Source organism: Argentina silus, assembly GCF_951799395.1.
Source record: "Argentina silus genome assembly, chromosome: 2".
Lineage (NCBI taxonomy): Eukaryota > Metazoa > Chordata > Actinopteri > Argentiniformes > Argentinidae > Argentina > Argentina silus.
The window spans coordinates 11,647,334-11,666,573 of NC_139656.1; the positions used below are offsets into that span (position 1 = coordinate 11,647,334).

The following is a 19,240-nucleotide window of genomic DNA, read 5'->3' on the forward strand; positions in this document are numbered from 1 at the left end:
CCCTATCAGGTCTTGCCTTGGTAGCACCACGCACACCTTTGTTCCATTGACTTTTGGGAGACAACTTTTGAGACCTCAAACCATTTTTTTCTGTTAGTATCAAGGTTATCACTATAAACTTACTGGGAGTTATGACTTAGCAATAGAGGGACAAATGACATACTGTTGGTAAGGAGAGATACTGAAGTGTACTGTATGAGAGCAAGCGAAAAGATTTAGTCCGCTGTTTATCCACTTATAAAATCAATACAGTTTGCACATGTAAAAGTACAAGTTGCTCTCTTCATTAGTGCTGTAAGACTAAAGGACAGTAGCACAGGGGAAAAGTGGCACCAATAATATAGAAACAGTTGTATAGTGGAATTTGTTAGCACCAGAATGTTACTTTATCATACCAGTAGAGATAAATTACTTTTTATAGCAACATTAAAGTTATATAATTGAACAGTCAAACTTTAAGTTCAATTAACATGAGGTGACATACAGTATAGCGAGGAGCTAGTGTAGAACTGAAGTCACCACTTAAGGAAGCCACACTGACAGCTTGCCTTAGATGTAGGATGAGAATAGATAGCAATACATTAATCATCTCAGTTTTTCCACTTATGTTTTCTATTTGCAGTGACAACATTGTGCAAACCTGACAAAGGGTTGGTGATTATCAAGTTATATAAGAGATTAGGATCAACCACGAGTGAATAAACCATGCCAAGAGATGTTGTCTTCATTTCAATGACAAGTTGTTCCAACTGATGTTACATTAATGAATACTGCATTATACACATTTCTAATAATTGTATTATCATATACAAGTATAGCAGCTTGATACTGTTTAAACCAATAAGCCATATCCAAAAGCCATCAAAGGTTGAAGTTATTAGAACTGGAGGAAGAAAACACACAAAAGAAGGGTTAAATAAAGAATAAAAGAGAAGAATGCTTTATCATTAGGTTTAAGTCAACAGTTCAATCATCTATTATTTTCCAAGCATGATTTCAGTGTGAGGAAATTTTAACATCTCCATAACATTGCTAAGCCTCTGTCTCTCACTGTAATAGTGTACCATGGTAAACCTACTGAGCAGTAGAGTAAAGCACCGTAGAAGCATGGGGAAAAGCCAGAGCGCCAGGATGGTGGAAGCATGAGAAAGGCTCAGGGTAGAACAGAAAAAAGCAAGGACACATCACAGCATGCACTTTTACCATGGTAGACTTCTATCGGGCCATTCGTACCCCGATTTCTATACTTAAAGCATTCTCTGCAAGGATCAAAATAATCTGTATTTTTCGGGTTGGGAAAGAGGAGTCAAAAATCAACACAAGAAATCAGAAGATACCCTTTCAAGGTGTTCAATCTATTCTATATGTTTGCCGATAAGAGGACAAATCAACACAAAACACCAATAGCAAAATTGTCATCCTCTCCAAATCGTTGTGCCAGTTTGTACAGCCCGGGGGGGAGGGGGGGGGGGGTCTACATATATAGGTGTACCATTTACAAGATATGTGAAAAGTACACATACACATGTGTGTCAGTGTCACTGAACATCAGGCAAATTTAAGACATGGCTCTCCTAACTGGCAGGAGCATGTTACCATGGAAACTCACATGTACCAGCTGTACTTTGTCAGTGAGCCACTGTTCAACCACAGCCTCTCAGCCAGTGCCTCTGCCAACCTATCCACACACCGTGTGGAATAAGGGGGGAAGGGGGGTGGGGGACAGATGAGTCAGTGATTGAATTCTAAAACAGAGAGAGGAGGATTGTCCTCCACTCTCACTGAAACTGGAGGTCTCTGATAACAGCTTGGTACCTGATGTCATCCTTCATCCAGTCACTTGTTTGCATGGGTAGCAAGTTAGATAATGTGTGCCCCCTAGGGGTGTAATTTATTATTGCACATCTGGGTTGGACAATCATGAATAGATTCAAAATACGCAGTAAAGTATGAGACACATTTGGTTAGTTGTTATCTAGTTCACACTCTTAAAATGCATTTATACCTAATTTATTATTGTGCTTAAGGCAGGTCCAAAAGAGGATTTGAATCAGAATCAAGTGGCAGCTGTTGGAAAACAGCAGGCTAATGTACAATGACATGGTAAACATAGTCAGATGGCATAGTAGACATACAGTACATAATAAGATATTCACCAGCTATATTGGTTCAAAAATAGATTGATATAGGATTTAATTAAATCCCTGTGCAGTCAAATCAACACTTCATTCATGATTTTGACTTGAACTGTTTCTGTTTTCACACCGTCCATAAAATGTCCATATCACTGCATCAGGAGTTAAACATGCAATAACAATGAGTGGAGCTCAATGGAATGTACTTGTTCAGTCCTCAAAGCCCACAGAAGGAATGTGTTATAGAGAGAAGGAATCTATCTAGCAATTAGGGTGCAAAGTAAATGAGCCATTAGAGCCAATGAGGCCTTTGAAGGAAGTGGGAAAAACATTTTTACCAATCAAATATTCTGTTAGAGGCCCTGAAATACCACATACAGAAAAAAAATCAAATATTACTCTTCTACTGCTAGGCACTGTTGTCAACTACATATGACCCATATGGGCATTGATCTTTTAATGAACAAGTAATCAGGGGTCAATCAGTGGGTCAATAACCATGGAATTGACTCTCTGGGCTATGGCAAAAACAACCTTGTTCATTAGCTTGTATATTAGTTACTGATTATCAGTGAGTGTACCACAATCGTCATATTGAAAAGAGGGAGCAGGATGCATTTTCTCATAAGTAGCTGCATTTTGCATTTAATATCAATTTTAATTATAATACTGATGTTGATATTGTGCTACCAAAGTTATGTACCAAAATTGACTGCTAGCAAGTAATTCCTTTCTGATCATAAAGACCAAATATGGGCTTTGCTGAGATGAACCGTAGTTAGAAGCTATGTGACTGGCTCATGTCCATCAGTAACGGGCCAATCACAGGCCAGTAATTGATGGGACTGCCAATATATTATTTTTTATTGAGTTACAATGCAGTGCTCCCTGATCTTGGTTTGCAGCGAAGGAGGAAAATAAAAAGAAAGGCATGAGGTTACTTACGGAGTTTCCAAGCTTTTTCTGCAGTGTGTTATCGAAAGAGGGGGATCTGGAAAAGAAGTAATTATAATGAATAAAAAAATATATCATTACTGACAAAAAGATAGATACAAGAAAGATATCTTCTCTTGACACACAGTATAATATTTCTACACTCACCGGCCACTTTATTAGGTACACCTGTTCAACTGCTTGGTAACGCAAATATCTAAATCAGCCAATCACATGGCAGCAACTCAATGCATTTAGGCATGTAGACATGGTCAAGATGGCCTGCTGAAGTTCAAACCAAGCATCAGAATGGGGAAGAAAGGTGATTTAAGTGACTTTGAACGTGGCATGGTTGTTGGTGGTCTGAGTATTTCAGAAACTGCTGATCTACTGGGATTTTCACACACAACCATCACTAGGGTTTACAGAGAATGGTCCGAAAAAGAGAAAATATCCAGTGAGCGGCAGTTCTCTGGGCGAACATGCCTTGTTGATGCCAGAGGTCAGAGGAGAATGGCCAGACTGGTTCAAAATGATAGAAAAGCAACAGTAACTCAAATAACCACTCGTTAGAACCAAGGTATGCAGAAGGCCATCTCTGAACGCACAACACATCAAACCTTGAAGCAGATGGGCTACAAAAGGGGGTCCAATCCAGTACTAGCAAGGTGTACCTAATAAAGTGGCCGGTGAGTGTATGTGACATAATACATAATGAAATCACTGTAGCTTGTCATTTCAACAGGATGTGTTTGACTTTATTCAATAACGCTGTATCTCTCTGTTGGTTGTCAAGTCCCATGACTTTACAATTTCAATATCCTGATCTCAAACCACTGAGTGTGGAATCCTAACTCAAGATCAACTCTGACATTTGCATAAATCTTACATTGATGTCAATGGGAAATTCGACATGATGAGTTAGAATTGATCTTGAGTTAGAATTCCACCCCAAGAGCATGGTCAAAAATATAGGAGGGCTCTGAATCAACAGTACACCATTAAATGTGTGCATGATGGAACATATGCATGAGTCTCTCTGTACATGCAAGCATGTGTGTGTAAAATGAATGTTTGAGCATATACAGTGCCCTCCATAGGTATTGGAAAGAGGAAGGATTTAGTCTTCTATTAGCTCTTTGAAATCAAACAATTACTATGGGGTCAAAGTAGAGATTCTCGGCATTAATTCAATGTTTTTTTTTCAGATTGAGTTCACCATTTAGAAAGTACAACATTTTTAAACATACTTCCCCTATTTCAGGGCTCCAAAAGTAAAGGTAAAAAAATCATATAATGTCCAAATAAAGTACTCATGTTTAGTATTTGGTCGAGAATCCTTTGCATGCAATAACTGCCTGAAGTCTGCGACCCATTGACCCCACCAGACGCTGCGTATATTCTCTAGTAATCTTCTGCCAGGCCTGTACTGCAGCCATCTTCAGTTGTTTTTTGTTTTGAGGGTTTTTTTGCCTAACATCTTATAATCAGGAAATTAAATGCATGTTCAATTGGATTTGAATCCAGAAGATTGACTTGGCCAGTCAAGAACTTTCAGCTTTTTGGCCCTGAAAAACTCCCTAGTTGCTATGGCAGTATGTTTGGGGTCATTGTCTTTCTGTATGATGAAGTGCCATCCAATGAATTTGGAGGCATTTGCTTGTACTCGAGCAGCAGTGACATCATCAATTAAGACAAGTTCGTCAGTTCTTGTGGCAGCTATACATGCCCAAATCATAGCCCCCCCCTCCACCATGTTTCGCAGATAAGACTTATGCTGTAACTCTTGGGCAGATCCTTTTTTCTACAAACTTACCTCTTGCAATCACTCTGGTACATGATAATATTTGTCTTATCTGTCCACAAGACTGTTTTCCAGACCTCTGCAGGCTTTTTAGGTATTTTCTTTAGCAAACTGTAACCTGACGTATTCTGTGGATGGTAGTCTTTGACACATTCACGCCTACCTCCTGGAGAGTGTTCCTGATCTGTGGAACAGTTGTTTTGGGATTTTTCTTAATTATGGTGAGCATTCTTCGGTCATCCACTGTAGAAGTCTTCCTTGGCCTACCCCATTTGTGATTGCTGAGCTTACCAGTGCTTTCTTTCTTATTTAATGATGGTAAGTCTAAGGTTTTGGCTATGTTTTTGATAGATTTCTCTAATGTTTCAGCGTAAGCATAATGGCTTCCTTGACTTTCATTGATGTCTCTTTGGTCCTCATGTTGACAACACCAATAGCAGACTCCAAATGCAAATGCTCTTATGCCTTCACAAGTGATGTGACGGAACACACCTGACTAACCAGAAACACCTGTCAAGCCAATTTTCCAATAGTTTTTGGTGCCCTGAAATAGGGGGACTATGTATAAAAAGGGTTGTAATTTCTAAATGGTGACACCAATCTGAAAAAAAACCCCACTGAATTAAAGCTGAAACGTCTACTTTAACATCATAGTAATTGTTTGATTTCAAATCTTCTAAAACTGTTTAGAACTAAAATAAGACAAAATGCTTACTCTTCCCAATACTTATGGAGGGCACTGTAAATACTGTACATTATGTACATCTGTGTGTGCATGTCTGCATTCAGTGTGTGTGTGTGTGTGTGTGTGTGTGTGCATGCACAGCAGACTGAGAGGGGTTCCCCTCACCTCTCTTCCTCTTGAGCTTGCGTCGGCGCTGCTTGTTGACAAAGCAGGCTGCCAGTGTACTGAAGAGGACTGCTGCCGCCAGGAAGCAAATGGTGGCCACGATGCCTGCCACCACCGGCCGTGCCAACCCCCCCTCCTCGACCATCTCCGGGGGAGGGAAAAAGTCTGAGAGGGTGGGGGAGGGTGAGTATGTGTAGTTAGAGTGGAGGAGTGGAGGAGGAGAGAGGAGAAGAGAGAGGAGGATAGACAGATAAACAAGGTGGGGGGATGCGAGTGACAAAGAGACAGAGACCATTATTAAGAAGTTAATTTGTCTCCTCCTTATTTTGGCATTACATCTTTGAAAGATCATTGTCACTGCCTGTGACATGCATGAGAAAACACACCCATCTGAGTCTACATATACTACTGTATAATAGTGCATTAGAGAGTCAGCTAACATGAGCAATCTTTACAGTCTTGCCATAACCCCTTCCAGATTGCATGCACAACAAAACAACACAAAGTGCACTCTCTTTTAACTCGACTTTCTTTTTTTTGTGGTATGGGTATTGACAGGTCCCTGCCAATCAACGAGCCATCCAATTCACCTGATTCAGCAAGTAATCATTTATGGCCCTAAGCAATACGCCCACACATACTGTATGAAATGGAGAAGGAGAATGCTGGACTGATGACCCCCTAGACCACAAGATGTTGAAAGGACTGCTATCACTTATAAAGTTGTTTAAGATCAGTGGTCATGGAAGACTGGGGACTGAACTTCATGAAGTTAAATTGTAAGGCACTTTTAAATGGTTGGTCATGCGACAATACAGAAAAAGAAAGACTGGAAAGACTATTGGAACGTTCATCTTCAAAAGTAACCCAATGGCTATTCTACTATTTATTCAACAGGGGGCAGTAGAGGACTTAAAGTGATATGGAGGCTCTCGTCAGAATTTTGCTGCTACAGTAATGATGTTTTCAGTGCTGTGATATGTACTCTGTGACCTCCAGACAAGAGTAGCATCACAGGAGGAGTGTGGCACTGTAGTATTTCATCTCCACAGCACTAGTGAGGTGGCAATGATACTATCCCTCTCTATATATCAAACATATAGTAGGATTATGTAAAGAAGGAAAAGTCAATGATGTCATACTGTATTTTTCAAGATGTCCAGTTAGTGTTTGTTCCTGGACTTGGAGCCAAATTATATGAAGATGACAGAGCATAAAGAAAGCATGGCAGCTGTGTGTATCTCTTCGCTATAGCACATCCCAGCCAGCAGACAATTGTGGGCCAGATCTGGTCTTGTGGTGGCACATATGGCTGAGTAAGGGCAAGTATTATATGGGCCATTTTTGGTTTAAATGTGGGAGGCCAGTTCTGGGTGAGAGTTGGCACTTCGCTCATGGGCCAGCTCTGGGATGTGATATTTGGCTCTAATATGTTCCTGTACTTACTGGGACATCTTTGGTCTGAGTGTGGTTGGCAAGTACTGGGTGACAGTTGGCATTTTGCTCATGGGCCAGCTCCAGGATGTGATAACGACCCCTGATACTTTCCTGTTGTTACTGGGCCATCTTTGGTCTAAATGTGGGGGACCAGTACTATGTGACAGTCGGAACTCATGCCTATGGACCAGCTCTGGTACTGTATGTAGTGTATGGCTATAAAAGTTCAGATTGTTACTAGGCCAGTGTAGGTCTGTATGTGGGGGACCAGAGTATTGGCAGTTTGCATGTTGGCAAACTCTGGTTTGAGGTTTGTAGGCCAAACAAATTCATGTAGTTGCTGGGTCACTTGGATTTGCCAAGAAATGCCATGAAACCTAATTCTGTGAAAGCTATTCCCCATATTCCCTTGCACCCTATGTTCCTCCCTCCTCTCCGCTTACTTGACTAGCCCTAACCCTAAAATGAGGAATGTTGATCCACTGCTGGGAACAATGTAGCAATATTTAGTCCTAGCCAATGAGAAGATGAATCATCATTTCTGTGATATATCTTGAAATGGATAAACTGGTGGTTTGAGTTTTCTAAGCACCTGTGAAATTGTCTCATACACAATCCCAAGTCATATCCCAACCCAACTGAGCATCATTTGAGGAAATCTACTCATTTCATCTGGTTTAGAAGAGTTTGACTGTGAAACACTGACAATGAGAAACATTGCGACCATCTGAAGAAATCTAGACTCATCTCATTTGGTTTTGATGAATCTGCCAGTGTGGCGAGTCAACAAAGAAAAAAAAAGACTGACAAGATCTGAGCCAATCAACTTATATCTAGATTTCATCAGACAGACCATCGGTGTCCCAGACTAAGACTTTAACAAATTACTGGACTGATACAACAAAATCTATACATATATATTTCTGAACAAATTAAATAAGAATACAAACTGGTAGCTTCCTCTGACCATTTATAGGAGACACTCAATTAGACTGGCCAATTGGCGAATTAAGACAAAACACACCTGATGCCCCTCCACTCTTTAAGTCAGTATGTAAGCTCGGTGTAATTTAGTGGGAGTTCTTTGGCAGGAGGCCAAGGCTAGGCTGCTTATGCATTTGTTTAGATTGCTGTGTTGCTGGTAAGCTTGGTAGCTAAGTGTTCTTGTAGTTAGTCATTTTCTCTGCACTTTTCAAGTCCTAAAGGTCTTTTTATCATTGTCTTAAATGTTATTCAGTTACATTGTAATTAACCTGACTAGAATGGATTTTGTAAGTTTTTGATCTGCCCTTAAGTTAAATAAATACCCAGCACAGCACACCCTGGAGTCACATTATTGTGTTGCTACTGCCCAAACTGTTTGCCTTCCCTTAAATGAGAATTTTGTGATATTTAATGTTATAATGAGATAGATCCTTATTTGGAAAGTAGTCTTTGGGCCAGGAGAAACTTATTCTGCATTCATGACATGTCGGAACAAAGAAACTGATATTTCCAACATGGAAACTTGTTGCAGAAAGATAATACCAGAGTTTCCCAACTGGAGAGTATCAGAACCAACCAATAGAAAGTTTTACGTGACTAACTTTTCTAATTTTCCGATGAGGTTCTGAGTTTCCGATTTAGTCGTTAATGCAGCTTATCCATGGTTCTGATTTGTTCAAACAAACTACTGCTAACATCAGCTAATTTTAGTCTCCGCGAACAAAGAAATGTGCTAAGTGTATTCAACCAAGTTTTAAACTGTACAACCAAATCTACTCAAATTAATTATTTAGTTACATGTGAATTTGTGGTGATTTGACCACAAATTTGAAACTTGGTCAGGATTTCCATAGCACCTTTTTTGTTAGCAGTGGGTATAATTAGCTGAAGTTAGCATTGGCTATTTCAACAAATCTGAATGGTAACGTTTCTCCTGGCCCATACATTACTTTCAAGGTAAGGAATCATCTGACTATCATGAAAGTCATAATAATCTTGTCAAAAATAACCTCATAGTGAACCCAATTGAAATGTTGAATACTTGAATGAATAAGAAAACTGAAATGTAGTTACCATACACACGTGAAATCTCTGACAATGCAACAATGATCTGGTTACCGTACATAAGGCTGGATCTCAGCACACTCACCATCTATAAATGGGCCTGTTATGTTTGCTATAAGTAAAACAAATCTTGGCCACAATACAACCATAAGTAGGCCTGAACTGGTTGCAGTACAGTTGCCAGATCTTGATCACAATTTGAGTAGAACAGGGCCAGATCTAGTTGCCATAACTAAGCCAGGCTGTTGCCACAAATAGACCAAGCCTGGGTCAGAAGTTCTGGTGGCTGTACCTAAGCCCAATCATCACCATTAAAAGACCACATCTTGGCCGGCATGTGGATGTGGCTCAGTAACTACTTGGAACGATGGTCCAGAAGTGGGCCAGATACGGTTACCACATCTAAGCCTTAAGCAACCAGACCATTTATAAAGTGATAACTGGACCACATCCACATACCAGCCAAGGTCTGGCCTTTTCATGGCAAAGATCAGGCTTAGGAATGACAGCCAGAGCTGGCCCACTTCTGGCCTGGGGAACAAAGTCGTACCTGGGCCACATCCACATGGCAGCCAAGGTCTGGCCTTTTCATGGCAAAGATAAGGCTGAGGAATGGCAGCCAGAACCGGCCCACTTCTGGCCCGGAGAACAAAGTCGTACCTGGGCCACATCCACATGGCAGCCAAGGTCTGGCCTTTTCATGGCAAAGATAAGGCTGAGGAATGGCAGCCAGAGCCGGCCCACTTCTGGCCTCTGAACAAAGCTATACTTGAGCCACATCCGTATGCCGGTAGAAAACAGACATGGGCCAGATCTGGGCCGTTATTTCTCTGCTGACCGGGATGTATTGATCCTATTTTTTATGATCTAATCCCAGATGCAGTATGCTCTCTGTCTGATGGTTGTGTGTTAGTAACTCACCTGTGCTGGACACTCCCACCGTGTTACTGGGCTCACTGACCAGGTCATCCATGACGGCCATGACCCGGAACTCATACCACGCCTCCTAGGACAAGAGCCAGACACCCGTGAGACAAGAGTGAGACACTCATGAGACACATTACTCATGTGACAGGGACACAACAACAAATGTGGGCATTGCAATTATTGTAAATTGTCTCTGCCATTCATGTGACCCTATATGTGACAACTACAGTCTATACTGTCATTGGCCAAGTTGGTGGCTGTCTAGTGAATTCATAGATTACTGAAAGGAAATCAACGTTGTTAAAGTGGGCACAGAAAACACACACACCACACACAGCAAATCGAGAGTCCCTGGTTGCCCAATTACTATACCTCAATTGCTGCAGTAAAAACACCAGCTGCAGAAAAGTGTTAGTGCACAACATAAATGTAATGTGTGAGAGAAGTGTGTGTGAGCATTACCCAACATGTAAGCAAGATGTGAAAACTCATAACACAACAAAGGCAAAGTGATTTTTTTCAATGCTGGTGGAAATATACAGTGCCATCTGTAAGTAATGGGACAGTGAAGCATTTTTTGTTCTTTTGGCTCTACACTCCAAAAGCTTGGATGTGAAATCAAACAATTACTGTGAGGTTAGAGTTAGGTTTCTCAGTAGAAATTCTCAGCTTTTATTTGATGGTATTTGTGTACACCATTCAGAAATACTTAATATGCATAGTCCCCCTATTTCAGGGTACCCAAAAGTAATGGGACAATTGGCTTGATAGGTGTTTCTGGTAAGTCAGGTGTATTCTGTCACATCATTTGTACAGGCACAAGAGACCTGTCAATGTCTACTACTGATACTAGGCTTCGCATTTGGAGTCTGCTATTGGTGTCTGTAAACATGAGGACCAAAGTGGTGTCAATGAAAGTCTTTATGTCAATGGAGCCTTTATTAGGCTGATCAAAAAGGATGGTCACTTACAGTTTGCTAAAAAAAGTACCTAAAAAGCCTGCAGAGGTCTGGAAACGGTCTTGTGGACAGACAAGTTCAATATTATCACGTACCAGAGTGATTGCAAAAATAGTATCTGCCAAATATTTACAGCATACCACCTCATCTGTGAAACATGGTGGAGGAGGTGTTAATGTTAGGGCATGTACTGTATAGCTGCCACTAGAACTGGCTAACTTGTCTTAATTGATGATATAACTGCTGATGCAGAATGTATTCTGAAGTGTACAGAAACATCTTGTCTGCTCAAGTACAAGCAAATGCCTCTAAATTCATTGGATGAGGCTTCATCATCATAATCATAATCATAATTCTTTTATTTGGCCAAGTATATTTGCACATACAGGAAATTGATTGGTGAGGTTGGTGCATGGACATAAAAAACAAACAGCAAATATTGACAAGAAATTTACAAAATAGCAAAAATATTAACAAAATAGCAAATTTACAAATTTACAAAAAAGAGCAGCAGAACAGTACATCTTGTAGGCTGTGTGGCAATGAGGCTAGAGGCTGTGAAATGGTTATGGGGCATGTACACTATAAATTAGAATAATTTTAAATAATTATAAATTACACTGTCAGTGCATTGTGTGTGTGATAGGGTGGGGGGGGGGGGTGGAAGTCCCAGAGTCAGTGAGAGGCAGGGGCCTTGTTTGTGAGCCCACTGCCATGGGGAAGAAACTGTTCAGGTGGCGTGAGGTTTTAGTATTGATTGACCGGAACCTTTTGCAGGATGGAAGTCTCTGGAAGAGGTTGTGACCAGGATGGGAAGGATCAGCGATGATCTTTCCTGCTCTCTTACTGGTCCTGGAGTGGAACAGGTCCAGGAGAGATGGCAGGTTGCAGCCGATGACCTTCTTGGCTGACCGAATGATCCGCTGCAGTCTGCCTTTGTCCTTGGCAGTGGAGGCAGCGAACCAGACGGTGATTGATGAGCTGAGGATGGACTCAATGATGGCCGTGTAGAACTTAACCATCACTTTCTGCGGCATGTTGAATTTCTTCAGCTGCCGCAGGAAGAACATCCTCTGCTGGGCCTTCTTGATGATGGAGGTGATGTTCTCCGCCCACCCAAGGTCCTTTGAAATTATTGTCCCCAGGAATCTGAATGACTCCACAGTGTTAACTGGGGAGTCACACATGATGAGGGGGGCGGTTGGGGCTGGGCTTCTCCTGAAGTCTACTACCATCTCTACAGTTTTTAGGGCGTTCAGCTCCAAGTAGTTCTGGCTGCACCAGGAAGCCAGGCTGTCAACTTCCTCTCTGTAGGCGGCCTCATCACATTGGAGATTAATCCAATGAGGGTTGTGTCATCCGCGAACTTCAGGAGTTTGACAGAAGGGTGGCTAGAGGTGCAGCTGTTGGTGTAGAGGGAGAAGAGTAGAGGAGAGAGCACACAGCCTTGTGAGGCTCCGGTGCTGATGGTCCGGGACTCTGGCCTTTCAAGACTGACGAGGAGTCGTTGGCTGCAAACTGTTGTTCTAGCTTCTTTGAGTACTGTCGTCTGGCCTCCTTAATCTCCTTGCCAAACATGTACTTAGCCAGTCTAAACCTTTCCTTGTCTCCACTCCTGAAAGCCCTCTCCTTCTCCAAACAAAGCTGTTTGAGTCTTGCTGTGAACCAGGGCTGGTCATTGTTGTAACTCACCCTGCGTGTTGGAATCCATCTGTCCTCACAGAAGCTGATGTATGACGTCACAGACTCTGTATTTGTCCAGGCTGTTGGAAGCAGTCCTAAAAATGTCCCAGTCTGTGGTGTCTAGGCAGTCACGCAGCTCCTCCACTGCTTCTCTGCTGCTCCAATTCTTAGATGTCCGCACAGCAGGTTTACAAAGTTTTAGTTTCTGCCTGTATGCCGGGATCAGATGAATAAGAGCATGGTCAAATAGTCCCAGAGCCGCGCGGGGAACTGCATGATAAGCTCTGCTGATGGTGCTGTAACAGTGATCCAAAATCTTCTCCTCCCTGGTCGGGCATTTGATTAACTGTTTATATTTAGGGAGTTCGTGAGTTAAGTTGCCCCTGTTAAAGTTCCCAAGGATAATAACTGGGAATACGTGTTCACTCTCCTTCTCTCCACTCCTAATATTTGGTTGGCGAGTTGACATTGAGCCACTTTCACCTCAGCTTGCGGAGGGATGTAAACTCCAGCCAATATAAAATAAGTGAATTCACGTGGAGAGTAAAACGGTCTGCAGGTGATGAAAAATGTTTCCAGGTCAGGAGAACAAGTTTGCAAAATCACTTTCACGTCGTTGCACCAGCGTTGATTTATATAGAAACAGATTCCTCCACCTTTCGTTTTGCGTGAAAAAATCGGGTCGCGATCCGCCCGTAACAGCTGAAAGCCGGGCAGCTGTACAGTGGAGTCCGGAGTAGATTCCATCAGCCACGATTCCGTGAAACACAAAACAGAAGACAGAGAAAAGTCTCTATTTGTCCTGATAAGAAGATGTAAATCCACAGATGAGGTGAGAAAGTTGGGACATAAATCAGATGGTGTTGAGTCCCTGATGTTAAGTATCTCGTCCCTTGTGAAAATAGTCTTCGTGGAATCACAATTAACGGAATTAAAGACTAAAAACAAACAAAGAAGTGTGCACCAACACACCGTGGCAGCCGTAGGAGGCGCCATCATACAGTAAGACATACTGCCATAGCAACTAGGGAGTTTTTCAGGGCCAAAAAGTCTAAAGTCCTTGACTGGCCAAGTCAATCTTCACATTTAAATCCGATTTAACATGCATTTCATTTCCTGATGATAAGATATTAGGCAAAAATACCTCAAAAGAAACAACAACTGAATATCACTGCAGTACAGCATGGCAGAGCATCACCAAAGAAGAGCATCTGGTGGGGTCAATGGGTCGCAGACTTCAGGCAGTTATTGCATGCAAAGGATTGTCGTCCCAATTAAGCACTCATGTTTAGTATTTGGTTATTTGATAAATCTGTCCCATCATTTTTAGGTATCCCGAAACAGGGGGATTATGCATAAATGTTTTTGTAATTTATGAATGGTGAAACCAATATGTTCACAAATACAGTACCATCAAATAAAATAAATCTCTACTTTAGCCTCATAGTAATTGTTTGATTTCAAATCCAAACTTTTGGAGTGCAGAGCCAAAAGAAGAAAAAATGCTTCACCATGTCATTACTTACGCAGGGCACTATATTCATGTCAGACACAAACTCTTCATGATTTCATTAGGATATCAGCAGGCTTAGAGATTGGAACACACTTTCTTAAATAGCGTTGCTTCCTTTGAAGTTCTTTTCCCCCATACTTCGCTATCACAGTTGTCCAAGTTGTGCCACTTAAAACAAATGTTGTCTTTACATTTAGTTTATATATTAAGTTCAATTATTTTTCGCTTGAGTCAGCTCTTTTGATAAATGCAAACTTTAAGAATGACCGTCAGTATATACACATGGGTAGAGTCTTTGACAACAGTGGGAATTGCATAAACTGAAAAATTCCAAGAATACTTATTCTTTCCACTCAGATGAATTGTATTTGACCCTGGCTGTTCTCCCTATTGCCTGTCTGAATATAATAAACTCTCCATACCTGGATGAGATCTCTGGCGAGCAGCTCTGTCTCTCCTGTGGGGATGGCATCATCTAGGACGTCCCACCTCTCCCCAAGACGGAACTCCATAACATAATGCTGGATGGGAGCTGTGTGATTGGCTGGAGGGATCCAGGTGAGCAGGACTCCCTGCTGCGTCCGATTGGCTGTGAGGCACCGTGGTGGGGTAAGCAGCACCAGTGGTTCGGGGGTACTTATAGGAAATACTAGGGAAGAGGATGAGGGACAGAGAGATAGATACATACAGAGGGGGGAGGGGGTTAGAGACAATAGCCATGTCACATAACTGATGACACAAAACGCAATGTAAATGCAACTACTGCTTATAGTTCTATAGTTCATATCTAAAAAACATCACATCTAGCGTAAGCTCTTTTGAAGTATAACCTCTACTGTTTCAACATCACCACTATTGTTATCACTACTGAAACTACAGTTTAATGGGCCCTTACCATACACCTAGGTTCAGATTGTCAAACCAACTTTCAACTTAACCCTTAGGGGATAAAAAAAAGATCTGACCCTGAACCACTAGATGGGGGTAACATCCATCTACTAGGATCACTTCCCCATAGGTCAGAGGAGAAAGGTGAGTTGCCCACCTAGTGTGTTCACAGTGACAACCTCGCTGAAGGGGCCGGTGCCCAGCTTGTTCTGGGCAAGGACGCTGAACTGGTATGCCGTCTCGGGCTCCAGGCCTGGTACCACCAGTGAGCTCTGCCCACCAGGCACGGGCATGGACAGCCAGTCGTGCGGACCCAGCTGCTCCCTCTTCACCCTGCAGGGGAGTGGACGGGACGCCAAGATGGATGGAGACAGATGGGCACGGAAGAGTGAGAGTGGTGAGTGCGATGTTGAGCAGAGATGGAGAGGGCCTAGACTTTTAGTCGTTGCATTCTATGTCACTCCTCATTTCAGTAACAACCTAGAATTGCATTTGTGTCAACTCGGTAACAAGATTTGTGGTATGTCATTTCAGACAGGATTACGTGCAAGTCAAGTTTGTGGCACGTTTTCTCTCTAACAACAGTATGGTCCTGTCATTTAAGTAACATCATACAAATCTGTAATTTCTGTAACACCGTAATAATCTCACCATTTCTGTAACATCACTATAACCATGTCAGTTCAGAAACATTCCAGTCATAATCTTTCATGAAAGGCAGGTTATTCCATTGTATTTCAGTCATATCATCTCAGTCATACAGTTGATGATTGTGTAAGCCCATGCTGTGCACAGCCGTGCAAATTGCTAAGGTCAGGGCCATGCTTTTGGCTGCAACAGATCTCGCAAGAAAACATAAATATGCGTGCAAATTAGTGTGTCAGTTTTACATCAATCTCTATAATATTGTAATATAAATACTGATAAAATGGAAGAAGCCTCCTTACAGCACCTGCATGCCAAACTATAAATGCACTATAGAAAATGGGTCAGATACAGCATAATACAATGATGGTATTGTAACATAATGCACTGCTACTGCACGAATAACAACCTACAGGACATCATGATCCCTATGGATCGTCCCTCATACGATGTACTGTAAATATGGGCGTTATTTCATCTCAGACATAGTGGCCTGATCATGTACAGGTACATGATGGGGGATTGGATGGGAGTTAGAGTCCAGATAAATGTGCTTACTGTGTAACATGCCTCTGTGTGATCTACTATACACATTGCTCTAATTGTAATAGGATATATTGGCTGTCACTTGTGTACATACTGTGGCTGTCTGGGGGGACTGTTTGGGTCTTTGACTGACACATAAAAGGGGCTGGTGTCAGAGACAGATAGAAAGACAATCCTCTATAGTCATAGCAGTCTGCTGTACGCAAACTAAAGCAGCAGGACACATTGCATTTAGTCTTTTACAGTAAAGAAGGACATGAAAGATGGTAAAAGTGCTTCAGAGGCTCATGTGGAGGTGGATAACTCCAAAGTGCGTGCGTGCGTGCCACTGTACCAGTATACCTTGTGTGTAAATTGTATTACTTTTGTGTCTTTACGTGTGAGCACATTATCATGTAAAGCTGTTAATGCACACAGCTGTGTGTGTGTGTGTGTCATTGTGTCAAAGTGGAGGCGTTTGGTAAAGAACCTTGAAATGAGTGTTGGTCTTAATCTCCTGGCTGTGCTCCCTGCATACTGACGCTGTCCTCCAACACCAGCCCCAGCCTGATGCTCAAAGACATTAGCCTACACAATGTGAGCTGCTTGTTCGGTCACCATAGTGACACCCGCTCCAATCTGCATCGTAGACAGACAGAGCCCACCTGCTCTATGAGCTGGGGCCTAAGAATACATAAAGAAAATAGTGCTACACTTGGGAATGGACCTTTCCCAACCTGCTAAACAGTCTTATGACCTGACATAGTGTTGAATGCATACTCATTTGTGGCAACAGATACTCCCCAGTGTTGTCATGCCAACATGAGCAATTCACTAGTTCACTATTCACTATCCTCCATACATAGAAAAAAGAAATCTGAAACAAACGAACAACAAAACGAACACACAAAGAGGGACTGCCAGGCAGATGTTATTTTATAGAGCTATAGGAGCAGTGGGAGATACAGAATAGTGATATTCGTCAGGAATATCGGAAGTGGAGGGGTTGCTGCATAGCGTAGCTTTAGGGAGAAATATGCAGGTGGAGGTCTGGGCAGTAACTAGAGGAGATAGAGTAGTTAGCGGGAAAGAGGGGGTAAAGAAGAGGCCACTTATAGTAAGATAAATTGTGGTTAGTGAAAAAAGCTCAGCTCTTTGAAATGCTACTCTTCCAACTTAATCTCTTAATCTTAATCTTGGGCTGTGGCATACTGATTTAGTTGTTTATGGTTGTGGATAAAATCTGTGACAGCAATAGCAGTGTCTTATAAATAGATCCTGAAGCATCTTCCCTGCTTCTCATATCTCAAGATGTGAGATAGAATTCATCAGTTCTATAGCAATAAGTAATCTCATAAGTGATCACCAACCCTGGTCCTGAAGAGCTATATGGTGCGCAGGCTTTTGTTCCAGCCAGGCATACCTGATAGAGCTGATAAAGGTTTTAAAAAAAGCCTAACCATCCTGGACCAGCTCCAGTCTCCAGAACCAGGATTGGTAACCAATACAAATATTAAACAATAATTATATAGATGGATTTCAAATAAACTTACTCCAAAACAAAATATGCGGCATCTAACAATGTGTCTATAGGTGTGGCATATGGCGGGGCACAACACAGCTTTTAAAGCACATTGCAGTTTACCCTTAATCCAGAAATTCTGAGGCAATACATTGAAACTAATTCGGTGGAGTTTGTCCAACATACAGCTCTCTCCCGGTACTGCAGCCAGCTGTTAAAAACAGGTCACGTGACATGGCGGTGTGTATAGCTTGCTCTGCCTCGTTGCCAGTGAAGGGGTAATTCAGAAATCATGTGGACAAATTCTGTTTTATTTAAAGCGTATGGCCAAATTAGCTATTTTTGTCAGAAAATGTGTACGTTTCCACCCTAAACTATTGCTATTATTTCATTTATTTTTTATTATGTGGCCGACTGCAACAAGAGCGGAGATGGGTAACAATTGCACATGTGCACTCTCGTAGGGGAAGCCCTTCGAGTCACGATTCCAGCTGGACACTAGGGGGTGGCAGAGACCACCCCATGGAGTTATTAGCACTCAGGTGCATTCCATTGTTAATTAAGGACCTCTTAAGTTGTGTGTTTTCCTTAGTTCAGTGTCGTAGCTTAACACTTGTGATATGTTTCAGGTTATGTCTTAGTAGATTCTTTAGTGTCCAGGTTTCTTAGGTTTAGACATAGTCTTTATTATTGTCGAAAAGTCCTTGCCTGTTCTATCCTGTGGATTATCAGTAAAGTGGCCTATTTGCCTAACTGCATTCCCTCGTCTGATCTGCTCTCTGCTCCTGGGTCCTACACCACACAACCTTACATTTCTACATAACGACACCATATGCCTTTATTTTGAGCTTGAAGTCACAGGTGACAGTTTTTTGGAGGGAGAAGGAGATGATGAGAGTTATCACAGGTAGTTAGTTCTGAAAAGTGGAAATCTGAATAGATGGCAGCAACAGCAAGCTGGTGTTCGGTCCCTGCTGCACTTTATATAGGAAATTTAGGGAAGAAGACACAAAATTGATGCAGAAGATGGTTGGTAGCAATTAAAAACAGTAAATATGATGTAAATACTCCTGTAGCCAATCTTACATTGTTACATGTGTGTAGTAAGCACTTCAGCGATGATGACTATGAAAGAGATATAGAATCATGGGGACAGAGAAGTGAAGAATACTCAAAGATACAGCTGTTCCTTCTGTGTTTTCCATGGACTGGATCAGGTGCTGTGCCAATATACAGAGGTGCATTTATGAAGAGAAAGTGTGAAGAGGTATTTAATCCTTGCAGTTTGAGTTATTATGTTATTGTGCTATTACCATTACACCATATCATATCATACAGGGAGGTTTTTCTTTTCTGATCTGAGATTTGAT

The 19,240-nt window shown here is 41.8% G+C and overlaps 1 protein-coding gene across 1 annotated transcript in view; it reads right to left on the bottom strand.

Moving 5' to 3' along the window:
- The window catches only part of igsf9bb (immunoglobulin superfamily, member 9Bb), a gene marked incomplete at both ends in the record, with an annotated part of 129,048 nt that overhangs the window by 12,079 nt on the left and 97,729 nt on the right, over positions 1 to 19,240 (bottom strand). Inside the window, 6 exons of the mRNA XM_083664980.1 lie at positions 1,610 to 1,678; positions 3,081 to 3,126; positions 5,723 to 5,887; positions 10,130 to 10,214; positions 14,713 to 14,939; positions 15,336 to 15,511. Coding sequence (XP_083521106.1) covers positions 1,610 to 1,678; positions 3,081 to 3,126; positions 5,723 to 5,887; positions 10,130 to 10,214; positions 14,713 to 14,939; positions 15,336 to 15,511 — 768 coding nt within the window. The remainder of the gene's footprint in view (positions 1 to 1,609; positions 1,679 to 3,080; positions 3,127 to 5,722; positions 5,888 to 10,129; positions 10,215 to 14,712; positions 14,940 to 15,335; positions 15,512 to 19,240) is intronic.